Genomic DNA, 24,047 nt, shown 5'->3' with positions numbered 1-24,047 from the left:
TCATGGATATGGAACCTTATAAATACTGGTTTAACAGCTGCTTCATATGGAGTTCTTCAATACCAAATCGGAAAGATATGGGCGGTACTTGGTGAAGAAGTTTTAAATGACGTTAAAAATGCTTTGAACTTCATTTCAAATGGTTCGGATACTATTAAAACTTTATCTGGTTGGATGCAAGAAACAAGGAGTCAAATAGATACTGTAAGACGTATAGCAAACAATGCACGTACGGGATTGGATACTTTACGACAAGCACAAAATACACTAAAGGAAGCAAATGATATTCTTGGCTCAGTATCAGACATGCATGAAGATTGGCTTAAAGGTATTGACAAATCTTTAAAAAATCACAGTCAGTCTATTGCTGACTACAAGAAAAGTATAGATTTTTTACATAGTGCTATGGACGTACATGATGGAAGCATAAGGAACTTACTTAATGCTAACAATAACTTACCAGGAACTATTAAAGCATTTATAAAGTCCTTTGTAAAACCTGGTGCTCTAACATTTAGGTCTTTGAGAGCAAGAGCATTGAAGTCAAGAGATGCAGAAACTCCAACAGAACCTACAGAAGGAACTGAAACAACAGAAACTCCAGAAGAACCACCAAAACCAACAGCTAATGAAATATTGTTCGAATATTTTCCAAGGTACTCTGTTCTCATTGCATACATTCAAGAAATACTTAAGAAAGCAGACTTGACTTTAGGAGATGATGAAAGTTCTGTATATCTTTCGTTCCAGTTTCAAATAGCAGAACTTTTGAGACAGATATGCTTAATGTATGACAACATCTCTGATTTCACAAGATATGATGACGACCATGACCCCGAACACGGTGAAGAAGAAGTTTTACAAACATCCATTAAGACAGGAAAGGTTTTAACACAAAGTCTCATTATTGACACCAAAGATGGCGAAGTGGATGTTCTTCAAGAGCTGAAGAAAAATACTTCTTCGGGAGGTGGTGGTAGGCATGAACTTGAAATAAATGAGATAGAAGAGAAATTAGCCGAAAAAGCAGATAAAGAACATAAACACAATATCTCCGATATAAATGAACTTCAAGCTACATTAAATAGTAAAGCGGACAAAAATGAACTTGACGCAATGAACAAAGTTTTGAAATCTCATAAACACAATATCTCCGATATAAATGAACTTCAAGCTACATTAAATAGTAAAGCGGACAAGAACCATGTTCATTATATAAGTTCAGATGAACAGATTATAACGGACTATCATGGATATTTAACACGAAGTGATGAAGCGAAGACAAAAAATGTTAATGAAAGAAGATATAAATACATTCGTGCTAAAGGTTATGACATAAGCTGTACTGTACAGTATGATGTAGCTAAAGCACCAGAAGCATTTGGTTATACCGGTGAAATTTATGCCTCTACTTTCAATGTTAACGGTGTACTAGTTGAACCAAGATTTACATTGAGAGTTAAGGCAAAAATAACGTTTGAAGATGCTATTAAAAGTAAAGCTGACAAAGATGAACTCGAAGCAATGAACAAAGTTTTGAAATCTCATAAACACAACATCTCCGATATAAATGAACTTCAAGCTACATTAGACAGTAAAGCCGACAAAAATCATACACATAAATCCTTCACTACTGTTAGAGCAGACGACATAATATTGAACTATGATTTGGGTTCAAGTGCACCTTTAGAGAATCCGAGTACAAGCGTAAAAGATACTCTTAACAATTTAGATAAGAGTTGTAGGAATATCGAAGATCATGCCAGAAACTTTGAAGCATATGAACTACCATCAATGTTAGACAGTAAAGCCGACAAAACAGAGCTTCAAACATTAAAGACTCAGATTCTTGAAACATTATATCCTATAGGCTCTATTTATACGTCAATGAACTCAACAAATCCAGAAACAGTTTTAGGTTTTGGTGCGTGGGAACAGATTGTAGATAAATTCTTATACTGTGCTAACTCTTCAAAGGAAACAGGAGGTTCAAAGAAAATTACTGAAGCAAACCTTCCACCGCACACTCATACAGGAACTACAAACTTTTCTGGTGACCATAGCCACTCATTAAGAGACCATCCATTATACAACTCAGAGTATGAAGCTGGCAATGATGTTTTATCTCCATCTTATAACAATTCAGCAAAAAAGACTTTTCGACCAACTGAACCAGGAGGAAATCATGTCCATACTTTCACAACAAATCCAACAGGCTCGGGTGCAGATTACATGCCACCATTTGTGACTGTATTTGCATGGTACCGCGTTCAATGAACGCGCTTGAGCCTGCTTTGCGGGCTTACCGTCTTGAATAAAATCTTTAACTTTACATAAATGAGCTTGAAAGAAGTATTCGAACAACATCCATGGAGGTCATTTAAGAAGTTCAATGAAGCTGCAAAGAGTTGGGGATTTACTAACAGAGCTGAAGTGAAAAGGTTCTTTGACAAAAATGTTGTACATCAAACAAAAATAAACCCTTACGACTACTTTTTACCAATTTACTCCAACACTCCTGACGCATACCAATTTGACACTCTCATTCAAAGCAGAAAAGGAGGACATAAACCATTCCTCATCTTCATTAATGTTAACACTCGTAAAGCATATGCATATCCAATGAGGAATAAAGGAACTCGTGAAGTGTTAAGAGTTTTACAAAAGTTTGTAGCAGAACATAACCCAAGTACTTTAACATCAGACCAAGACAGTGCATACCTCAGCAATGAAATCACAGAATTTCTCATTAAGCATAACATAACTCACTACACTACTGAAGACCATAACCATAACATACTCGGCATCATAAACCGCTTCATAAGGACTCTCAGAGATTTAAACCAAGAGCGAGACTTTACCGAAGAAACAATGAAACATTTTCTCGAAGTATATAATTCCTCAACACATTCTACAACAGGACATACACCAAATTCAATGACACAACAACAAGAAGAAAAGTATATACAAAAGAAACGAAGCCAAACACAAAATATCAGAAATTCAACACAATTTACCCTCATTCCTGGTACAAAAGTTCGTGTAGTTCTTGACGACAAACCGTTAACAAAGAAACGTTTAAGGTTAAGTCGAAATTATTATATCGTAGACTCTACGCAAGGTAATGGATATCTTATAAAAGCTGCTGACGACTCTATTGCGTTTTATCCTCGTCAAAAATTAGTCGAAAGTAGTAATGGCAAACTTGCTGAAACCATTGACGAAGCAAAGCGAGGAGTGGTTATTGAAATACTTGGTTATAACATAAACGATGACACTTATAAAATAAGATATGAAGGAGGCGTTGAAGATGTTATACCATCTAAGAACTTGAGAGAGTCAAAGCCAACACATCTGGGACCATTAGAGCGGGAGTACTGGAAAGACAAAAATATGCCAGAAAGAATAAGAAAATTCTTCTAAACTTTTTCGTTGGATGTAAATCAGACATGAATGAGAACAGTCATGATATCATTAATGGTACCATTTATTTTAACATAAAGACGCAAAGCGGCGGGGCATAGCCCATGACCAAAAATAATGTTTAGGGTAGATGGGTATATCTAACCTCATTTCTACCCTCATTTCTACCCTCATGAATTTTCATGAATTTCCTTAAGATAGAAAAAATAAAGTTAGTTTTATTTTTATTTATTTTTTTATTTTGTATGTAAGAACAGAAATGTCAGTCGAAGCAAAAACATTCACGAACAAATCTAATGGTGAAACATTCACAAAAGGCACTTATAACGGTATTGAAGTCTTACGTAGAGACAAGGATGGTTACATTAATGTAACAAAGATGTGTCAGCAGTTTAGGAAAGACTTTAGAAAGTTGTTGGAAAATAAGTCCTGGGAAGAGTATTATAAGGCATTTTGTGAAGAATATAGCAACCGCCGGAATTCCGACGGTTGCTTTTTATACAAAATTCATGCAGGAATTCCTGATGAAATCAAACAGGTTAGAGGAACGTATGTAGACCCAAGACTTATAAACTATATAGCAATGTGGGCTTCTCCAAAATATTGCATAGCAGTTGGAAAAATTATGGACTCCATAGACAAGAAGTTCATGAGAAGTTAGATGAAGAAGAACTCGAAGATACAGTGGAGAATGCTAAACCTTTGTTCGAAGAAGAAGTTGGAAAAATGTGTGAAAAACAATTAGAACATGAACGTGAGATATATTATGGTTATAGAGATTCTCATACGAACTAGACCAATGGAACAAGAAGATTTAAAGAGAGAATTTAGAGAATATGAACTCGCTAAGATAGCATTTGAAGCTGCAGAAAAGAAGTTAAAAGTTTAGGGTCGTTTTGTAAAAAAATATTGTGAGTAAATGAACCATTTATTTTTATTGAATTCACCAAAAATATATTTTAGGTGAAGAGGTGAGATCTCACCTGTTTTTTCACCTGTTTTTTCACCTCATTTCTACCCTCTTGAATTTGTCATGACTTCTTCGTAAATGTTTTGTCAAGACTTCTTCGTAATGAGTGTAAAGGACCCAAAAATAATGTTTAGGTGAAGAGGTTAGATCTAACCTCATTTCTACCCTCATTTCTACCCTCATTTCTACCCTCTTGAATTTTCATGAATTTTCCCGAAATAAAAAATAAAGTTAGTTTTATTTTATTTATTTTTTTTATTTTGTATAAAAGATATGATTTCAACAATCGGCACAACAACAATTCAAACAACAGCACCAAACTCGTTAGTCATGAATCCAACATCTATGTTAGTAGAGATGAAAAGCTTCATTCCTTCTTCATATACTTTTGAAACAGAAATCCAGAAGATAAAGCAAGAACTTTTAACAAGTAATTTAGACTGTAGTGCGAAAGATGAAACAAATGAACAGTATCTTTATGAAATGCAGGACCTCATCGACCATTTACCCAAACTACCTGAAATCCAACAACAAAAACTCACTATTCCTGAATTCGACGAAATTGAAGTCAAAGCAACTGACTCAGTAGAAATAAAGAAGTTCATACGAAAGGTAAACTATGAGTTTCTAGGATTTCATTGCAATCATAAGGTTATGGACAAAGATTGCGACATGGTATATAAGAATGTTTCTGACATATATAAATCTGAAGAATTTAAGACCTACGACAACTTTGTTTCGTTAGTTGCTGAATGTGTATGGCAGATAAGAGATGAAGATAGAAGAGGTAAAGTATGGAACAAACAAATAAGACCCGCTATGTTTGAGATGAAGAGAGCAATTGACGCTTTAGTTGTTTTAGCAGGTAAGGTTTCAGAATATAACGCAAAAATGAACCCGCAATGTTCTAAATGTAAAGCAGCAATTAGGAAATATAACTACTCCGTCAAAGAGATAGAACGTATGAGAAACGACTATGCAGACTTAAAGAAAGAAGCAGAGAAGCCGGTAGAAAATAAAATGGACATGTTAGCATTTCTGAACAAAAACTATCCAACAGCAGAAGATTTCCTTCTATCTGACGTCAAGAAGAAATATAAAGAAACCTTCGGCATAGTTAAAACTTTTGACATACTGACAGAAGAAATAGAAGCTACGAAACTGTTTAGGATTTCAAATATACATCGTACAATTCATGTAAAACGCTTGTGAAAAAACAGGTGAGAAAACAGGTGAGAAAACAGGTGAGATCTCACCTCTTCACCTAAACATTATTTTTGCTGAATTCAGCAACAAAAATCATGAATTTCCTTAAGACAGAAAAAATAAAGTTAGTTTTATTTTTATTTATTTTTTTATTTTGTATGTAAGAACAGAAATGACAAACATTGAGTTTGAAACAGTTAGAAAGATAGACAATGACACCAAATTGGTTAGAATAGGTGATTTAAACGTAAGATACTCAAAGAAATACAACAAATATTCTTTGTCAGACATTATATTTCCATCTGGAAAGAAAACACACGACTGGGTTAGAAATGCTTCAACTCAGAAAATTTTGACAAGAAATCCTGAGCTTATGATATCAGTAAGATTCTATGGAACTACAGCATATCTCATCGACAAAAGTCTTATACCAATAGTTTTGTTATGGATTGACCCAGTTGTTGGATATAACTTCATAACTTATGGTTCATTCGATACGGAACGTTGCAGTGAAGGCTTACTTTACATCGTTCAGAAACCGAAGGACTTCAACACAAAAAGATATAAGATAGGAAGGACATATAATATAACTCAAAGATATGACAGTACAGTCAATAGAGTCAAGGTTGTGTTCGTTAATGATATGAGAGCCGCAGAAACAGAACTACTCGAAAAGTTTGAGAAAATGTATGGTGCTCCCATAAAAGGTAAAGAAACGTTTGAAGTAGATGAGATAGATAAAGCTATAAAATTATTTGACGAAGTTGCTGAAAAATACATGTAAAGCGTTTATTTTTGGTCTTTTGTGAAAGATAGAAAAAATAACGCTAATTTTATTTTTATTTATTTTTTTATTTTGTATGTAAAGACAGATATGACAACATCAGAGAACACAACAACTGCTATCGTTCATGAAGCTATAAATGAAGAATACGAATACATACAGTATAACAAACAATTGAGACTCATTCGTTCGGTCAAAGATGACATGTACCAAATGCAAAGTATAATGAATGCTCTTTGTTCTACAAAGCAAGCCTATCATTGGTTTGAAAACCAACAGACAAAAGAACTTTTAGAAGAATTTCCTCATATGATTGCTTCCCTCGGAAAACCGAGAGAAGAGATTCCGTACGAAAATCGCAAGAATTTGGCTCCTGGTTTGAAAGGTTATTATGTTCATAGACTTCTTGTAAATGCTGTAGCAATGTGGGCTTCACCTCGTTATGCTTGTTATATTTTCATGATGTTAGATGAACTATATAAAGCAGAACGTGGAGAGATGGAAAAGAAACTTCAAGCAAAAGATGAAGTCATTGAATCCAAAGACAAAAGCATACAGAAAAGAATACCGCGTTCGGTACCAAAAGGAAAGGAAAAAAGCTATAAGTATATGATTTACGCTGAAGAGATGGAGAAAGAAGAAGACAGAGATATGGTTATGTTGCATTTAGTCAGAAGAAACAACAAAAGCTTTTACGACCTTGCTAAGATTTACAAATCTGACAGAAACTGGTTCTATCGTGAAAACTTACCGATTTCAATGACACCGAATGAGCAAATAAAGGAAATTGTCAAAAATACTCTTCCTCAAACACACTATGACATCAAAGGTTGCACAATACTTACATTCAAAGAAGACTTACCATTACTGAAGGAAAAAATAACAGAATATTTCGATAACTTCAAAGAGGAAGAATAAACAAAAATATATTTTTGCTTAAATAGCTTCAGGGTCTATTTCTTCAACCATTTCACTTCCTTCGTCAATGTCAATAGAAGCTTCTTCAACCTTTGGTAAGAATTTCTGTATAACATCTTTGTTCGTTATTGTCTTCAGAGATGAAGGATAATATTTCACATTTGTTTCACCCTTCTTATATTCTTTCTGTTCGGAAAGATTTAAAGCAATACTGAAGAAGTCAACGTTAGAGTTCTTTATAACAGTATAGTGTGTATCTTTGACATTGACGAAGAAACTCTTTTGTTTCAAAACTACTGCTAACTCTTGTGAAGTATAACGTTTGCGGTCAATGACAATAGCTAATGGTCTGACATACTGACCAAACTTAGATTCTTTCACAAACTTCTTGTTAAAGATAACATTAACGTTTGAAGCACCATTGAACTCATTCTTGATGGCAGTAGCGAGAGCATTGTATGAAAAGAACTTGCAATCTTGCATGTGTTTCATTAAAATAAAAATATTAAATTATTTTGAAAAATAACTTTAAAAAATCTAATCTAATTTTTTCAAAAAATATTTTTTTATTTCCTACTAAAGATGTATCGGAAGTTGTCTAAGTTAGAACACTCGGAAATAAAACAACTTCTTACAGAAGCTAACATAGATGTTGCAAAACATTACGCAACAAACAAAAAGGCACTCGCTGACATCCTCAATGACTATAATGGTGCAATAAGTTATGATAGAATTCATGAGTTCATAAAGTCGCAACGCGGCGAGGACGAAGTTCATGCAATAGCATTTCCTTTAAATGACATTGCTATTGACTTATATCATAGACGTTCAGTACCTCATGAAGTAAGAAGAGAAATGTTTGACATAACAAATGCGAACGTTGGTCATACTCGTAAAGCTCTTTCACATGATGTTCGTCAAGAGATGTTTGACATAACAAATGCAAACGTTGGTGAAACAAGAAGAAGAGACGACACACTGAAACAACAGAGAAGAGAGATGTTTAAGAGCGCTATAGAACAAGTTCGCAAAGCTAACGATGTCATTCGTTCCATTGACGACAAACCAAAAGAAGGTGAGAGATGGTTAAAGAAAGATGAAGAGAATAGGAAGAGGAATGTTAAGTCAGGCAATAGACTCATTGACTTTAACATCGAAGCTTTAGATGAACCAAACAGAGACTACTTACACAAACATTTCGGTAAGGTTTTCATGAGACTCTTAGAGAAGATTAAAATAAACTCCCAACAAAGATGGATGGTATGTTATAAACTTGGTGGAAAGTATGAATGTTCTACGTTAAACCTCAATAATATTGGAACATTACTACATCAGCTCTTGAAGGAGAACTTTATATCAGAGATAGAAGCAAATGCTGCAGGTATTGTTGAAATGCACTATGACTTCTTCTTGACAAACATAAAGAATCTTACTGAAATAAAGATGTATGATTTAACAGAATATGAAGGCTTAACGATGTCAGATGTAAAGAAAGGAAAGCCACAGAAGCGACCATATAGAGATGAAAGCACACTGACAAATGACCAGAAAGCCATTTTGGAAGCTCTTAAGCAAACAGGAAACCCAGCACTTATAGAAAGCTTTTGGAAAGATAATGGTGAAAAGAAGTTTTATAAGAAGAGAAGCGGTCAGTTCTGGAAGTATCTTTGCACATTACCTATAAATCTTGAACGCTACCAAATCTTCAATGAACTGAACAAAAGAACTGCAACACTTATGACAGAAGACAATTGTTTCGTTTATGCTTGCATTCAGGCTGGAGTAAATGAAGAAACTATTGATCACATGAGAGAAGTCATTCGTGTTAGAGACTTTCCTCAAAGTAAAGTACAAGAAATTTCTGACGCAACAGGTATAGCATTTAATGTTACCATTGGTTACTTTCAATGACTCAAGACATAATGAAATAAAGAGATATATACCAAAAGAATGTAAAACTGTTCGAACTATTGACTTACTTCTTGTTGAAGACCACTACATGCTAAACGAAAGATTACCAATGACAACATATTTCATTCGCAACTATATAGAAATCTTGAAGGAGTGTGGTGGAATGAACATTGAGAAACAGATGAAAATATATACAAAGAGAGAGAAAAATATGTAGTTCGTTATGATAGAACTACACCGCTATGGGATGTTATGAAAACATTGTGGGAGTGCAAATATTTCGAACCTATTTCTTATGGAGAACTTTTCACATATACGACTGACTTATATAAACAGAACCTTGCACCATTTAAAGATTTGACATATGCTCCAAAGTATTGTGTACAACTGAAGAAGAAAGCAGAGTCAAAAGAAGTAAATAAAGCTAAATGTAAGTTCATTCCTGAGCATGTTTTCTTTGCTGACTTTGAGTGCAGTACCGATGGCTTTCATAAAGCTTTTAACATCTGTTATGACAGTGAAGATGGTTCAGTGAGTGAAAGCATATGGGGTCAGAACTGTGCAACAGAATTTTTGGAACGACTTCCTGACAAGAGTTTAATATATTTCCATAACCTCAGTTATGATATAAACTTCATCTTAAGACACATGACAGAAGTGAAAAGAACTCCCATCATTAAAGGTTCACGAACAATGCAAATAACTGGTTTATATAAAGGACGGGCAATTATTATAAAAGACTCTTACAGTGTTATAAATAAGAAGCTTAAACTATTTCCTGCTATGTTTAACTTACAAACAGGACCGAAAGAAGTATTTCCATATAACTACTACAGCAGTACTTTGTTAGCAAATGACAACAGAACTGGTGTCATTTCTGAAGCTTGTAAGTTTATCCGGGATGCAGATACATTCATGAAAAACATAGATTCCATCAAAGGTTGCAGAATAGATGAGAACCACTTCGACTTAGAAAAATATAGCACGTTTTATTGCAAACAAGATGTAAGAATTTTAAGAGAAGGTTTTGTTAAGTTCCGCAATGACTTATTGAAAGAATTTGATTTAAACGTTTATGACTACGTTAGTATTTGTTCTATTGCTAACAAATTGTTTGAGAACAGAGTATACTTCCCGAATGGAAATCTTTATGACCTCTCAAATAAACCAAGAGAATTTATTTCACGCTGTATTCAAGGTGGAAGATGTATGTTGTCAGATAACATGAAACAAAAGAGCGAAAAGAAACTCATTGCTGACTTCGACGCTGTTTCATTATATCCATCAGCTATAGCAAGACTTTATACTTTAGAAGGAATTCCAAAGGTTATGAAGGATGAGATGCTAAGCACAGAGTATCTCATGAGACATTTATTCGATGACGACCAAAAGGAACCCATTGGTGAAAAGTTTATGTCTGGCTTCTTTGTTCTCATTAAGATAACAGAGATTGGAATACATAGACACTTTCCTTTAATAGTTTGTGACCCTGAACTAAATCCAGAACTTAACGTTCCCAGAAGTTCAAACACTTGCTGTTTAATGTATGTTGACCATATAACATTACAAGACCTCATAAAATATCAAGGTGTCAAATGTGAAGTGTTGCAAGGATACTATTACGATGGAAACAGAGATATTAGAATAAGAGATGAAGTAAAGAAGTTGTTTGAGTTAAGGTTAAAGTATAAGAAAGAAGGAAATCCTTTGCAAGAAAATATAAAGCTCATTCTGAACAGTATTTATGGCAAAACTATTCTATCTCCTATTGAGTCAAAAATAACCATAGTAGATGACAAAGATGCTATAAGATATGCCATCAGAAACTACAACCATATAGTGAAGTTCGAAGGTTTGGATGGTTCAGATAAAACTATTTTCAAGCTAACGAAAAGCATTTGCAGACACTTTAACTTCTGCCCCTTAGGTGTTAACATTCTATCAATGTCGAAGAGAATAATGTGTGAAGTATTCTGTACTGCTGAGGACTTAGGAATGGACATCTTTTATAGCGATACCGACAGTATGCATCTCTACAATGAAGATATCCCTCGTTTAGCTGAAGAGTTTGAGAAACGTTATGGAAGAGTTCTCATTGGTAAAAACCTTGGTCAGTTTCATAGTGACTTCGCAGAAATAACACCTGGAAAACAAAGTTTAGCATACAAGTCAATATTTTGTGGAAAGAAGACTTACATAGACTTACTCACGAATGATTTAAATGAAGTTGCATTTCACTGCAGAATGAAAGGCGTGAAGCAAGATGTTATTGCTTTAACCGCTAATGAAATGTTTCCTGACTCTGTTCAGTGTTTCTATGATGAAGATAAAGGTTTAATGGTTCCGCAAGGAACATATGACAAAGACTCTGAGTTCAGTTTAATGAAACTTTACAAAGCACTTCATGACGGTCAAGAGATTGGATTTGACTTATGTAAGTCTTCTAGTCCTTGCTTTGCTGAAAAGTTTAACTTCTCAATAACGACTAAAACAAGCTTTATTCGTAAGTTGAAGTTCTGAGGTCATTTATTTTTGTCAGCAATGAGGTCATGAATGAGGTCATGAATGAGGTCATTTATTTTTGTCAGCAATAAGGTCATTCGTGATAAAAATAAAGCTAGTGTAGATTTTACAATACTGCGATGGTAGAGTTTAAGAGTTGTGTTTCAATGTAGAGACAGTCCTTCCCATCTGGAGGCAAGAACACTGGACATTTATGGTCATGAGTGGAGAACATGTCTATCCAAAACTCACGATTGAAGCCAGTTAATTTATAGTATTTAGGGTTAGGAAGTGGTGAAGTTCTTGTATGACCAATGAACTCATTTTCAACTCCCTTACTTAAGTTTGAATATAATATAGCTTGCTTTCTATCCCAAATGCCAGGTGTTACAATCTTTGAAAATTCATTTTTCCTCGGAAGCATTGCATCATAATTGAAAACATTCTTGAAGTCTTCATTGGGTTCAGAGATTTGAAATCTTATACGTAATGGATTTTTTTTCTTTTTAGCTACTTCATTGAATGGTGAATATATAACAAAATGACAGTCATGTGTTCCATCTTCATTTTCATTAAATTCATAATGAAAGTCTATAAGTTGTGGCCGACTACCTTCTTCTTTCAGTTGTGCAAGAAACTCACGTAAAGGCTGTAAAGTTTGTACTTCAATGTTGAACTTTTTCTCGAACATCTCATTAAATGAAATCATACATTGCAACAATGTTGTATCGTCTTTAAAGTATTTGTATATGTGAATGTTTTGGGCGCTTAAAGACTGTTCGTCATTTTCTATCTCGACTTGAAGTATAAAGTCAACCTTTCTGAAAGCACGTGTTATATACATAGATGTTATGCCAATGTACTTCTCTTCATTATGTTCACAATCCAGTCTGTTGGAAACTTAAACGTTACTCTGTTCCCCTTTATTTTGACGTCAGGGTTTTCACTACTGAACGCAACAGTTAAAGGTATTTGTCTATACATTTAATTCGGATAAAAATAAACCATTTACTCTTTCTTTGCTTCAGCTTCTTTAGCTTTTGCTTTTGCTTCTTCTCTAGCTTTCTTCGCCAGCAAACGTGGGTTCTTTTGTCTTCCAGCAGCTAATGCAGCAAGTTGTTTTTCACTAAGTTTTCTCTTTGGTCTCTCTGGCTTTTGTTCTTGTTTTTGTTCCTTCAGTTCGGATAAAATTTGCTCGCGAATTTCTTTCTTCAATGCTTCAACATCTATGACCCCTTGGGTCTTGTCCATATGACTGTGAGTCATTTGACTGCAGATAAAAAACAAAATTAAAACTTTAACCGATGTAAAATGAGCTTGTCAAAATCAGAGCGAGAGTCTATTATATTAAATGACGCAAGAGGAATACAACATCCTTTCTATTATGTAAGTCAGAGTAAAGATGGTAAAATATACGTAAGAAAAAGAAAGGTTCCATTAGCGAATGCAGAGAGCGACAATATTAAGGTGCATGGCAAGGGTGAAGTCCACGAAGTCCATGTTAAGCCTTCTGTTCAAACTGAGCCACCAAAAGAACCAGAAGAAAAGAAGCCAGATGTACTTTCAATAACGAACCAAGAGCTTATTGCAAAGTTCGTGAATTTCATTGAAAAACAAACCGAGTCAAAGAACCCTGACCCACCAGTGAAAGAAGTTGAGACAAAAGAGAATGTACAGTTCATTGAAAATGTCAAGAAACAACTTCCACCACGAATGCCAAGAAGAAGAGTGAGAATAATGAAGTAAATAGATATTTTTATCCGAATCAAAGACATGCAGAACGAACAGTTAAACGAATTTACTCAGCAGAGCATATTCATCAGATTCGCTCATATTTCGATATCATAGACATGCAGTTCAAATTGGTGACACTAATAGAAAATATTCTGACGCAAAGATTCCATCACAACCTGAACTGCTAAAGATAACACATGGTAACATTCAATCTCTCACCTCCTGGTGAAAATATGTTGGACCTTTACAATACATTCATTACGTATAAAATGGAAGGTCAATTTATTGTAGATAAAGAAATTGGTTCAGGTTCCAATAAACAAACCCACCAGGATTTTGGATTGGTTTCGATGACGCTTTCTATGCAGTTGCTGGATATCAAATCCTTGCAAATGGTCGTATCGTATATTCTCAAGACAACGGCAAGAAAGAAGCATATATAACTTCAAACTCACAAACTACCGAACAAAAAGAAAGTAGATGTTTTCTCAAACTCGACATGAAGATGTATGGAGTCATTCGGGAACATGCAGAACAGGACAAATTGTTAGGTCCAATTACAGCAGGAAAATCATTTGATTTTAAGCTTCGTTTAAGAATTCCTGTTAGAAGATTCCTTCCATTAGAAGCTATTTCGATTTATTCCAGCTTTTGCAGGAAACATTCAGCTTAAAGTAAAGTTCAGTAGCGACGCCTTACAATGCACATCTATATCTGTAAATGATATCATTGCTTTCAATCCAACTCTTAAAGTTGCATTTGCTTCAGATTCAAATCCACCGACAAATAAATTTGTTCCATGGAATGAACCATTCACTATGATAACAAGGCAGTAAAGCTAGTGGAACAGTTACTATTACAACTGTAACCCAGCAACTATTTCGAACAAAGATGGATTTTAATGAATGTTTCATTCATCCAAAGTCATTCTCTTTAGACCCTAACATTTATACAGAACTTGTAGAACATTATACAAACGAGGCTTTATGTTTTCCTGTTAAAGTTATGGATTGGATTCCTATGGACGGTTCATTCTCAAAGAATACAGATAGTTCAAGTGCAACATTTACAGCAGCTTATACGCCTATTAATGTTAAAAGTATTTGGGCACTATTTAGAAAGAAAGACAACTATTATGTTAATTTTGAGAACCCTAAGTTTAAATATCTTCAGCTTTCCATGGGAGCTTATGGAAATATGCCTGCAGAACCTGAAAAATCATATGGACCTGTATTTTATGAAATGGTTGCGAACGCTGCAATACAAACAATGATATGATAGGATTTAATGAAGATGTTATGAGGTCATTGGTGGATGATGGTAGTGTGGAACATAAATGGGATAGCTATGACAACACACATTTCTTATGTGGTTTTCCAACAGAAGTGGACTTTTGCTTCCAGCAAGGTCAAACATCTACTGCTCCAATAACATACAAATTGTCTGTTAAAGGACCTATTGAACTAGCAACTGAAAATGTACCAAAGCCACTTATTGGATTTATGAGGGATTGTTGCTTTGCCATTCAGGTGCGTGCTAATGGCATCCCATAATAAGATTAGATGACTATAACTTAGCTACGGACGACAGTGAGGAATAAAGGATGAACGTTTATTTTTAAAGCTTATAAATGAGTTCTTCATCAAGCTCTCGTGAACCTTCACCATCTATGAAACAAACTTTACCAAACGATTATGGAGCACCTATTGAATATTTCTTACGAGCTGCACAATGGCAAAGAGCAGTCTCACCAAGGTTAGGTGTTCCACCAGCTCCTGTCAAAAATAGCATTTGGTCAAGTCCTTATATAAATATGGTCTCCCACTAGGTTTGCTAGCTACAGCAGGAGCAGTTATGATGTTGAAAAGAAATAAAGCAAATGTTGTAAATAATACTGAAGTAGCTGAAGTTAAACAAACTCCAAACCTTCGCCAAAACCAACGCCTTCACAAGCAAAACCTTCAATGACTCCTGAACCTATGGAAGTACAAACTCCTGTTCAAAAGTCAACTCCTAAACCGACTCCAACATTTAAACCAGAACCTACTCCTCAAATAAATCGTAAAACTCCTGCGTTTCCTTACTGAAAAAATAACGTTATTTTTATTTAATATTAAAATTTTTATTTGATTGAAATGAACTAAAGTCACTGAAGCAATGAAACAAAAGTTTTTGGTAGAATACATTAAATCAGGAACTATTCCAGAAGGTTTTTACATTCATACTATGAAGGATGGTAGAGTTCAGTTTAGAAAGATAAAGCAACCATTAGATAGAGAAGGAATTTGAGAAAGATTAAACTTCATGAGGACAACATTGCTGAACTTAAGAAGAAGTTAGAAGAGTTGGAGAAAGGAAGAGAGTTATAAAGCAATGAATTCAACAGGGTGAAAGAGGTGAAAGAGGTAGATCTCACCACTTCACCTAAATTTATGGATGTTTTCATACGTGTGAGGGTGGTGATATCATTAATTTTTAAGTTTATTTTTTATTTTATTTTTATTTATTTTTATATAAATGACAGAACAAAAGCAACTCATACAAATCAAAAATATAACAAACATACATTTAAACATTTATTCTTCCTTCCTGAGCATAACATGTTCTTTCAAATACATCCGAGACCAGTTGACTTTTCATTGACTGTGTATAAAGATAGAAATAGTTATATCATTAAACCATACGATGACGAAGGTAAGTTATGTAAATTGTACGTTAAGAAGTTAGAGAAAGTTTATGGCTTCAAGTATGACTACAATAGGGTTAACACTGATGATGAAGATATTGAGGAAAATTTATGAGAACATTAGTGAAGTCGTTAGTGAGAACGATAGTGAGAACGTTTATTTTTTACATTAGTGAGTTCGTTAGTGAAGTCATTTATGTGTCAGACGGTTTTGTAAAGTGTCAAATTCACAAGTATTGGGTAAGGTGGAACGCAGTGCCGCCGTACCCAATAATTGTATACTAACTATCGTCGATTATGCCATAAATATACTGGCCACGAACACCCCTAAAATAATGAACATCTGCGTGCCAGATAAGATTGGGTGAAAGCGCCCAATATCTTACTGCTGTTTCTGGCCCGGCATGCTCTAATCGCGTCTTGGTGAAATGATTTTCTTTGAAGTATCTGCGTACTTCTCTATAAGATACATCAATTTGTTGTAATTTCAAACGTTTCCATTGTTTTGTTTGACCACAGGGAAAGGCCCAGTGGTCATGTATCACAGCAAGAGCTTTGATTTGGTCGTAGGGATTGACCCTACGACCTTTCTTGCCTTTAGGCAATGGGATATTCTGTAAGCTAAATTGATTTTGTAAAAAAGATTTTGAAACATCTAAATATTTGAAATCATTTGTTTGAAGGGTTGGGGCGATGGGAACATGGGTGCAAGCTTCTTCCCATGTCATTTTACCTTCTTCAATCTGATTGGAAATACCAATTAGGTAAATTCGATCGACATACCCTTTGTAAGGATTCATTTTAATGAAGTACGTTGACAATCAAAATATTCTATAAGTGTCTAGTATGGAATTCAAAAGAATAAAGAAAATGGTAACGTAAATAAACGTATTACGAAATAATTTATAATTAAAATGAAAAAAAGAAAAAATAATAAGTAAAGTGACTGGAAATGAAAATGAAAATCAGTGTACAGTTTTATTTTTTTTCTCGCTGTGAAACGTATTCGGTCTTTTTTTTAAAAATTAATTTTTTGTTAGAGATAAGAGCTAAAACTCGGTAAACAACTTCTTTATGTCTAGAAAATTCTATCTTGCCTTTTATTTTTTCTCGCTGTGAAACGTATTCGGTCTTTTTTTTAAAAATTAATTTTTTGTTAGAGATAAGAGCTAAAACTCGGTAAACAACTTCTTTATGTCTAGCAAATTTAACATTCGTCTCCCATTTTTATATATTTGGTTTAGAATGTTCGAAAATGCGTAATATGGTCATTCATATTAATTGAAAAGAACCTTGAATTAATTCAATCTGATCTCACAAAATATTTTAAATTACAAACTTTGTAGTTTGAATAGATAATTAGTAATAAACTCAAATAACTAGTTTATTTTTGAATAAAAATTATTTGAATTTATTCAATTTTGTGAATTTTGTTTCAAAAATCAAGTTTAAATATCTTATTTGCCATATAATTATAAATACAATGAAACATATTCGAAATTGAAAAGAATGACTTTTTCTGTTCTTTCAATCATTCAATTTGAATTTTGCAATATTGGATTTCTCATTAAATAGCTATTAAAAACAACAAGCAATTTAACTTACTTTCAAATTTATTTGTGTTATATTCACTCTTCTCAAAACTTATAATTTTCGGCTATAGCATGATTATATGCTATATAATATAATAAACCTATAATAGTATCATTCTTTCAATTATTTGAAGAGAAAACCGAAAAAATCTATTTTCGGTCTATAACACAAAAAAAAAAAAAAAAAAAAAAAAGGTAGTGGGGCTTCCAGGCACTTCGTGCCTTCTAGCCCTGAGGATGAATGAGTATAATGAAGTTTTTTTTTTCTTGGGGTGACCTTCCAGGCACTTCGTGCCTTCTAGCCCACATAAATGAAGTTTTTATTCGGAGGTCTTCCAGGAGCTTTTCACAAATTATATATGTTTTCATGTTTTGTCAAGACTTCTTCGTAAATGTTTTGTCAAGACTTCTTCGTAAATGTTTTGTCAAGACTTCTTCGTAAATGTTTTGTCAAGACTTCTTCGTAAATGTTTTGTCAAGACTTCTTCGTAAAATCAGACAAAAATAATGTTTAGGGTAGAAGGTTAGATATAACCTCTTTTCTAACCTCTTTTCTACCCTCTTGAATTTGTCAAGATTTCTTCGTAAATGTTTTGTCAAGACTTCTTCGTAAATGTTTTGTCAAGACTTCTTCGTAAAATGTTTTGTCATGATTTCATCGTAATGAGCGTAAATGACCCAAAAATATAATTTAGGTGAAGAGGTGAGATGTCACCCGTTTTCTCACCTGTTTTCTCACCTCATGAATTTTCATGATTTCTTCGTAAATGTTTTGTCAAGACTTCTTCATCGTAAATGTTTTTAACTTCACTTAAAATGCCACGTAAGCTACGTAAGAATATACGTAAGAGAAGAGAGCATTGAAACATCCAATAGTAAAACTGACACCACAACAACAGTTGCAACAACAAATGCTGAATGACCCCACTATGTTGCAACAAATGTCAAGCAACCCTATGCTTTTAAACCGAGTTATTGGTGCACAGAGTGGAGGTTTAAGAGCGGCACTTTTAGCGAAAATGGCAGGCTATGGTGGAGCTGCAGACGGAACAGCTTATAACCCTCAAAGTCAAATGAATTTGAGTTCACTCAAAAATCAAATAACAGATGTCAAAAAGTCAAACATAGACATACAGAAACAAATAAGTGAAAACGAAAAGAAACTAGAATATGACAGACACACAAAGAAACTCAATGAGTTAAACGTAGAGAAAAAGAAGAAAGAAGAACAACTGAAAGAACTAAGTACAGAGGAATAATGCGAAAAAAGTGTCAGAAAAAGCAGCAGAAGTAGCAAAAATGGAACAAGATGTTGTAAATTTGAAAACCATACTACTCAATATAAAGTACTGAAAGATGAAGAGATAAAACAAAAAGCCCTGAAGACATATATGGATAGCGATGAGTATAAAAAAGAAGTTGAAGCAAATGTAAAGCAGAAAAACTTTTACAGTTGCAAAACCAAACCGTACAGTATGAAAACTTAGCACAGAAAGTAAAATAACGACGCGGCTATGCAAAAGCAATGAAAAGCGCAGAATATATAAAAGCTAACAATGACTGGTTAGATGCCCAAGCCAACGCCAAAGCAGCCCAACTTATAGGGTCAATAAGGACAAAAATAACAAGCGGATGAAGACAGTTCAAATGAAGCTTTAACAAATGCTGACTTTAAGAACGCCTTCGAAGCTCTTCATAGTAAGGTTGAAACAAGTGAACGACTTCTCATCTGGAAAAAACTGAAGTCTGAAAGGTTTCGACAAAGAGTTAAAAGAAGTAGCACAAAATATGACGAAAATAACAGATGCAGCAACGAGACAGGCAGTTCAAAGTGCCTATGACGCCGTTAGAGCAACTGTTGTGAAAAGTCAAGAAAAAGAGTTACAACAGACCAAAACAGACCTAGTAAATGCTTTCTTAAAAACGAAAAGTCAGGTAGGACATTACCTGCAGATGGAACATATGTGCCAGCTGGTGGAATTTATATTACCACCAAACCCTCCAAGAGAAGCACCTGCACCAGGACTACCTAAAACATTTACATCGTCACATGGACACAGACACAGGCATGCACCAAAACCAACACAACAACCAACAGTTCAAAATCCAGCACAACAACAACAACCAACAGTTCAAAACCCTGCACAACAACCAACAGTTCAAAACACTGCACAGCAACAACCACAAACAGAGCAAGGACATAAAAGAAGTAGAGAACAAGGAAACCAAGAATTCTTAAAAATGCTTAAGGAAAATTATGGTTACCCAGATACTCTTGACTTTAGTGACAGATATAAAGAAGCTATTAGAAAGTTCAAGGAAGGAAATACTGACCCGAACCTATTTAGCTTTATGGTTCAGCACCAAATGGGATAATAATTTCAAACCTGGAAAATACAAGCTCGCTAAGGGATATGATTTAATAGCATATCATCCAAATGACATGGATGAATTTACTCCAAGATATTTGGTGTCAAGATAAATGATAATTCAACTATCTTCATGAAACGCGTTAAAAAATAGAGACGGAACGAAAGAAGAAAGGGTTATGAATGCGGATGGCTTAAATAGGGAACTTGTTAAAAACGGTCTCGGAATATATGAATGCCAGCAGATGAGGTACAAGAAACTCCACAGGAAAGAAGTTCAGATACAACCAGACATGGAAGAAATAGTTCAGCAACAACAGCTAGAAGAGCCTGAAGGAAACGAACAAGTCCTTCCTTTGGAAACTAAACTTCACAGAACTAGATGAAGATTTGGAACAGCCCGAAAAATCTTGACCCTCAACAAGAGTATGCGGAGAATATGGAATATTTCCAAGAGTCTAAAAAAATTCGGCTGACATAGTAGAAGAATATCGAAAAATGTTTGCCGACATACAAAAGACTCCAACACCAGATGAAAATATTCAGCATAGAATGGAAGAACTGAAAAAAAATGTACACAAATACAACAACCCTTTTTACTTACGAGCATTTAACGTTCAATCTTCGGATGAACTCGGTGAAAATAAAAGGTTAAATTTCAAGAAAACATATAGAAATGAAACATTGTTTAAAGTTCATTCAGAACCTAACCAAGATGGAAACAAACCTACTTTTGTTTCTGCAGACGATGGAACTACAATGAGATGGGGTCATAAAGCTAATCCAGATAGGTGGTTCATAAACTTACAACCACAATTCCAAGAAGTTGTAGACGCAATGGAAGTCAATGGTGAACCAGATATAGCTGGTATTTTCAGCGCGGCTTTAATGCCATTGAAAGATATGAAAGATGCAGATATTTTGGACCAGTATGAAATGAACATGGCTGATGGAAATATAACACCTGACGTTCTAGAACATTTATCTCAAAGAACTACACAGAACCATAAGATGGTATATTTGGTGAAGAGTTTAGAAAGAAAGTTAGGGAGAGCGAAGGAAGAGAACCTATTGTACATGACCTTGCAAACGAAAGTTTACAAAATGTCATAAAAACTTACTTTGCAGACAATGAACCGAGAAGGGATGAATATTTAAGAAACTCAAATGGACAGTACCAAATGAAATGTTAGTATTGAAAAACATGTTCCTTGACAAAATAAAACCAACTACAGAAATAAACGACGCAAGACTGAAAGATTGGGTAAAAGCTTTCCCATTCACAAAAGATATTGTTGGTAACATGGAAAGAAAACCAGAATGGCTACAAAAACATATATTTGGAAACGAGCTTATTCCATATGGACAGGCACTGTTTGAAGAGCTTGAACCAGAAACTCAGGAAAGAGTCATGCAAACAATACGCAAAGACTCAAATACAAACTATGACAAAATCTTTCTAGGATATAGGTTACCTGAGATGGGCGACCAGAGCCAAAAGGCAAAAAGGACATGGGAAATTTGCAACATACTAGATGAACATAATGCAAAGATGCAACAACTTCAAGCAGAGGGCAATGAAGGAAAAAGAAGAGTTAAAAACTCAGTCAGGAAGAAAGTAAAGCTTGGTCCACGTGGGTTCTATTATGACATATAAATCCAACTATTCTATATTTTTACTCATATGAAATGTACGCCGCTCAGAATATAACGCCAACAGTTTTGGATGCTATGAATGGAAATGTTTCCGAATGGTATAACGAATGCGACAATGCCATTAGAAGGTCAGAAATAGTTCCTGGAACTTACGAATATACAACTGCTGTTTCTTATGGAAACGTAGGTGAGTTTGGAGAAGGTTCTTCAACAACAGTAGATATTGCTTGCGACAGGTTTCATATAATTTCTATTGACAACTCATTCTTATACGTGGAACAAGACATTGAAATAAAACCTTCTGCCAAGTTGTCTGACAAGAAAGGTTGCAATGGAATTTTCTATGTCGGATACCAATATGCTCCAGAAGTTTTCATGGGATATAAGATATATTCTAACTCTGACTTAGTTCAAACAGTAACATGGGCAAACTATGAATGGTTCGCTTTGAGAAACTCAGTACAACCACAAGCTAGAGAACAAACAGACCAGTATGCAACTATTGAGAAAATAAGAAGACTTGACCCTAACGTTCCAGGAGTTTATGTTAACCTTTCTGGACAAACTGCAGCAGCAGTAACCAAAGTAAAACTGAAACTTAGAGTTCCTTTGTCATCTTTCCTCATCTTCAGGTTTTTAAGATACTTGCCAAACTGGGCAGGAAAAATTTCTATCGAACTTACTCCAAGCAAAAATAACTTAGTCATTGCACCAACACAAGACCCATTCACTCTTACAGACGTGGAGCCAAACGTCATTCGACTTTTGCAAAGACAAAGTTGACTTAGACTTTGGTTTCTCAAACCTCAACACTGAAGTAAACTACTATTTCAATGCTGCTGGAACTGCTTGGGACCCAGTTAAGTTCACATGCGAAAAATTTGAATGCAAGAGAATAGAAAGCAGACTTGCAGTCTATATGTTGGACCCAGATATTTCAAATGCTTTAGCTGCCAAATATATTGCAGTTCCACTTATGTTCCCTATACACCAAATATCTGTCAAAGACTTTGCAGGTGAAGTTGGAAACCAAAGTGCTGACCCAGGTGCAAGAACAGATATTGCTTAACAACTGCAATGAAACATGCAGATACTATGTTTGTACTGTTCAGACGAACTATAAATGACTATTCTTGCTTCTACAACCCTGGTATTAAATACCATATAAACATAGATGGCAAATATTATCCAAGAGAAGAATATTCTACAGTTGAGGATATGAGGTCATACAACTTGACATTAGATGCTATGAACTTTAACAACAACTTCACAACAACCATTAACCCTGAAATGCAAAGTTCTATTATGCCATATGTGAAAGTATGGACTCATACAGGAGGTCAAAAAACTCAATATACAAATGGAGACCGTTCAAACTTTTGGCTTGGCATTCCATTTGCTGACTCAGAAGACTTTATGGGTGGTATTTCAACTGTTGGTACGTTCAAATACAATATACTGGTGACAGAGACGGTCCAGATGAATTGAAAGCAAAGAAGTTTACAAAACCAATAGCACTTTTCACGGAAGATGCTCTTTTGAAGATTCGTTCGATGAAACCTGCTGGGGCTCCTCAGATTGGCATAACGACAGCTTCCATCGAGCAGATTTTGGCAGCAGGTCAGTAAGTTGTTCTTGAACTGACTTCTCTCCGTCAAATATTGACAGTACGCCAGTTTTGACATAAATTGTATTATAAACTTACCTTTAGAAATATCGGTCAGTTTTGTTGTTATATTTTTGTCTGCTTCAAGAACTTTCACCATCTCGGTTATACCAACTTTCTTTGCTTTATGAAAATATTTTGGTTCAGCAAAGACTGCTATTCTATAACATTTTCCATTGTTTGTGTAAAGAACTATTCTGTCAATGAACTTGTATTGTTTGTGTGTGTAAACTTTGTTTGCTTCAATTCGAAGAGATACTCAAATACGTCCATCTTTTTATTCTAAGTAAAATGTCATTTCCGAAAAATAGAAGCGTAAGTGTTTCAAAAGGTTTAATGGCGGTGGCAGATGTGAAGTTAAATTCACCAACTCAAACAAACAGTCAAAGTGTTGTTGTCAATGTCAAAGAAAGAGATGTTGAAGTGGGGAAACCATACGAAGACGAAGATGGTATAACAATAGTTCCTGTAAAAGAACAACCAACATACCCTGAAGTTAGCAGAGACTTAAGTTCTGTTGCAGATATTCGAAACGACTACCAACAACTTAAAGACAAACTTAAAACTCAGGAGAAGATTTGTCAAGCTTTGGTATAATGTTAAACTTGGTTGAACACAACCCTGTAAAAG

At 34.6% G+C, this 24,047-nt stretch overlaps 10 protein-coding genes and 4 pseudogenes across 14 annotated transcripts, besides 3 other annotated features; 11 read left to right on the top strand and 3 right to left on the bottom strand.

The window, feature by feature from the left end:
- Positions 1–16,325: part of a mobile genetic element that runs on past the window's edge.
- On the top strand, positions 877–2,277 carry TVAGG3_0887580 (keratin-associated protein family; the record flags this gene model as incomplete). Its single annotated transcript, XM_051250738.1, has 1 exon — positions 877–2,277. A coding segment is annotated over one exon (1,401 nt), but the record flags the coding sequence as incomplete, so codon positions are not given.
- Positions 2,623–3,423, top strand: TVAGG3_0887570 (integrase core domain containing protein family; the record flags this gene model as incomplete). The annotated part of the gene is made up of 1 exon (XM_051250737.1): positions 2,623–3,423. The coding sequence occupies one exon, from the start codon at positions 2,623–2,625 to the stop codon at positions 3,421–3,423; it is 801 nt and encodes a 266-aa protein (XP_051086212.1).
- On the top strand, positions 3,683–4,084 carry TVAGG3_0887560 (KilA, N-terminal/APSES-type HTH, DNA-binding family; the record flags this gene model as incomplete). The annotated part of the gene is made up of 1 exon (XM_051250736.1): positions 3,683–4,084. One exon carries the CDS (start codon positions 3,683–3,685, stop codon positions 4,082–4,084), a length of 402 nt encoding a protein of 133 aa, XP_051086211.1.
- TVAGG3_0887550 (organellar and viral DNA polymerase type B) lies at positions 4,667–5,605 on the top strand (the record flags this gene model as incomplete). Its single annotated transcript, XM_051250735.1, has 1 exon — positions 4,667–5,605. The coding sequence occupies one exon, from the start codon at positions 4,667–4,669 to the stop codon at positions 5,603–5,605; it is 939 nt and encodes a 312-aa protein (XP_051086210.1).
- On the top strand, positions 6,474–7,301 carry TVAGG3_0887540 (KilA, N-terminal/APSES-type HTH, DNA-binding family; the record flags this gene model as incomplete). The annotated part of the gene is made up of 1 exon (XM_051250734.1): positions 6,474–7,301. The coding sequence occupies one exon, from the start codon at positions 6,474–6,476 to the stop codon at positions 7,299–7,301; it is 828 nt and encodes a 275-aa protein (XP_051086209.1).
- Positions 7,320–7,793, bottom strand: TVAGG3_0887530 (uncharacterized protein; the record flags this gene model as incomplete). Its single annotated transcript, XM_051250733.1, has 1 exon — positions 7,320–7,793. One exon carries the CDS (start codon positions 7,791–7,793, stop codon positions 7,320–7,322), a length of 474 nt encoding a protein of 157 aa, XP_051086208.1.
- On the top strand, positions 7,884–8,724 carry TVAGG3_0887520 (organellar and viral DNA polymerase type B; the record flags this gene model as incomplete). Its single annotated transcript, XM_051250732.1, has 1 exon — positions 7,884–8,724. A coding segment is annotated over one exon (841 nt), but the record flags the coding sequence as incomplete, so codon positions are not given.
- On the top strand, positions 9,322–10,396 carry TVAGG3_0887510 (annotated as a pseudogene). The gene has a single exon. A coding segment is annotated over exon 1 (1,075 nt).
- TVAGG3_0887500 (organellar and viral DNA polymerase type B) lies at positions 11,208–11,732 on the top strand (the record flags this gene model as incomplete). The annotated part of the gene is made up of 1 exon (XM_051250731.1): positions 11,208–11,732. One exon carries the CDS (start codon positions 11,208–11,210, stop codon positions 11,730–11,732), a length of 525 nt encoding a protein of 174 aa, XP_051086206.1.
- TVAGG3_0887490 (uncharacterized protein) lies at positions 11,842–12,405 on the bottom strand (the record flags this gene model as incomplete). The annotated part of the gene is made up of 1 exon (XM_051250730.1): positions 11,842–12,405. The coding sequence occupies one exon, from the start codon at positions 12,403–12,405 to the stop codon at positions 11,842–11,844; it is 564 nt and encodes a 187-aa protein (XP_051086205.1).
- TVAGG3_0887480 lies at positions 15,079–15,535 on the top strand (annotated as a pseudogene). The gene has a single exon. A coding segment is annotated over exon 1 (457 nt).
- Positions 16,326–16,415: 90 nt separating the features above from the next.
- Positions 16,416–16,934, bottom strand: TVAGG3_0887460 (uncharacterized protein; the record flags this gene model as incomplete). The annotated part of the gene is made up of 1 exon (XM_051250729.1): positions 16,416–16,934. The coding sequence occupies one exon, from the start codon at positions 16,932–16,934 to the stop codon at positions 16,416–16,418; it is 519 nt and encodes a 172-aa protein (XP_051086204.1).
- Positions 16,935–17,110: 176 nt separating this feature from the next.
- Positions 17,111–17,893: a mobile genetic element.
- Positions 17,894–17,896: 3 nt separating this feature from the next.
- Positions 17,897–24,047: part of a mobile genetic element that runs on past the window's edge.
- TVAGG3_0887440 lies at positions 19,515–20,521 on the top strand (annotated as a pseudogene). Its single transcript has one exon. A coding segment is annotated over exon 1 (1,007 nt).
- TVAGG3_0887430 lies at positions 20,594–21,556 on the top strand (annotated as a pseudogene). Its single transcript has one exon. A coding segment is annotated over exon 1 (963 nt).

Source organism: Trichomonas vaginalis, chromosome VI, assembly GCF_026262505.1.
Source record: "Trichomonas vaginalis G3 chromosome VI, whole genome shotgun sequence".
In the NCBI taxonomy this organism is placed as follows: Eukaryota; Parabasalia; order Trichomonadida; family Trichomonadidae; genus Trichomonas; species Trichomonas vaginalis.
This window is presented reverse-complemented; position numbering and strand designations above follow the sequence as displayed.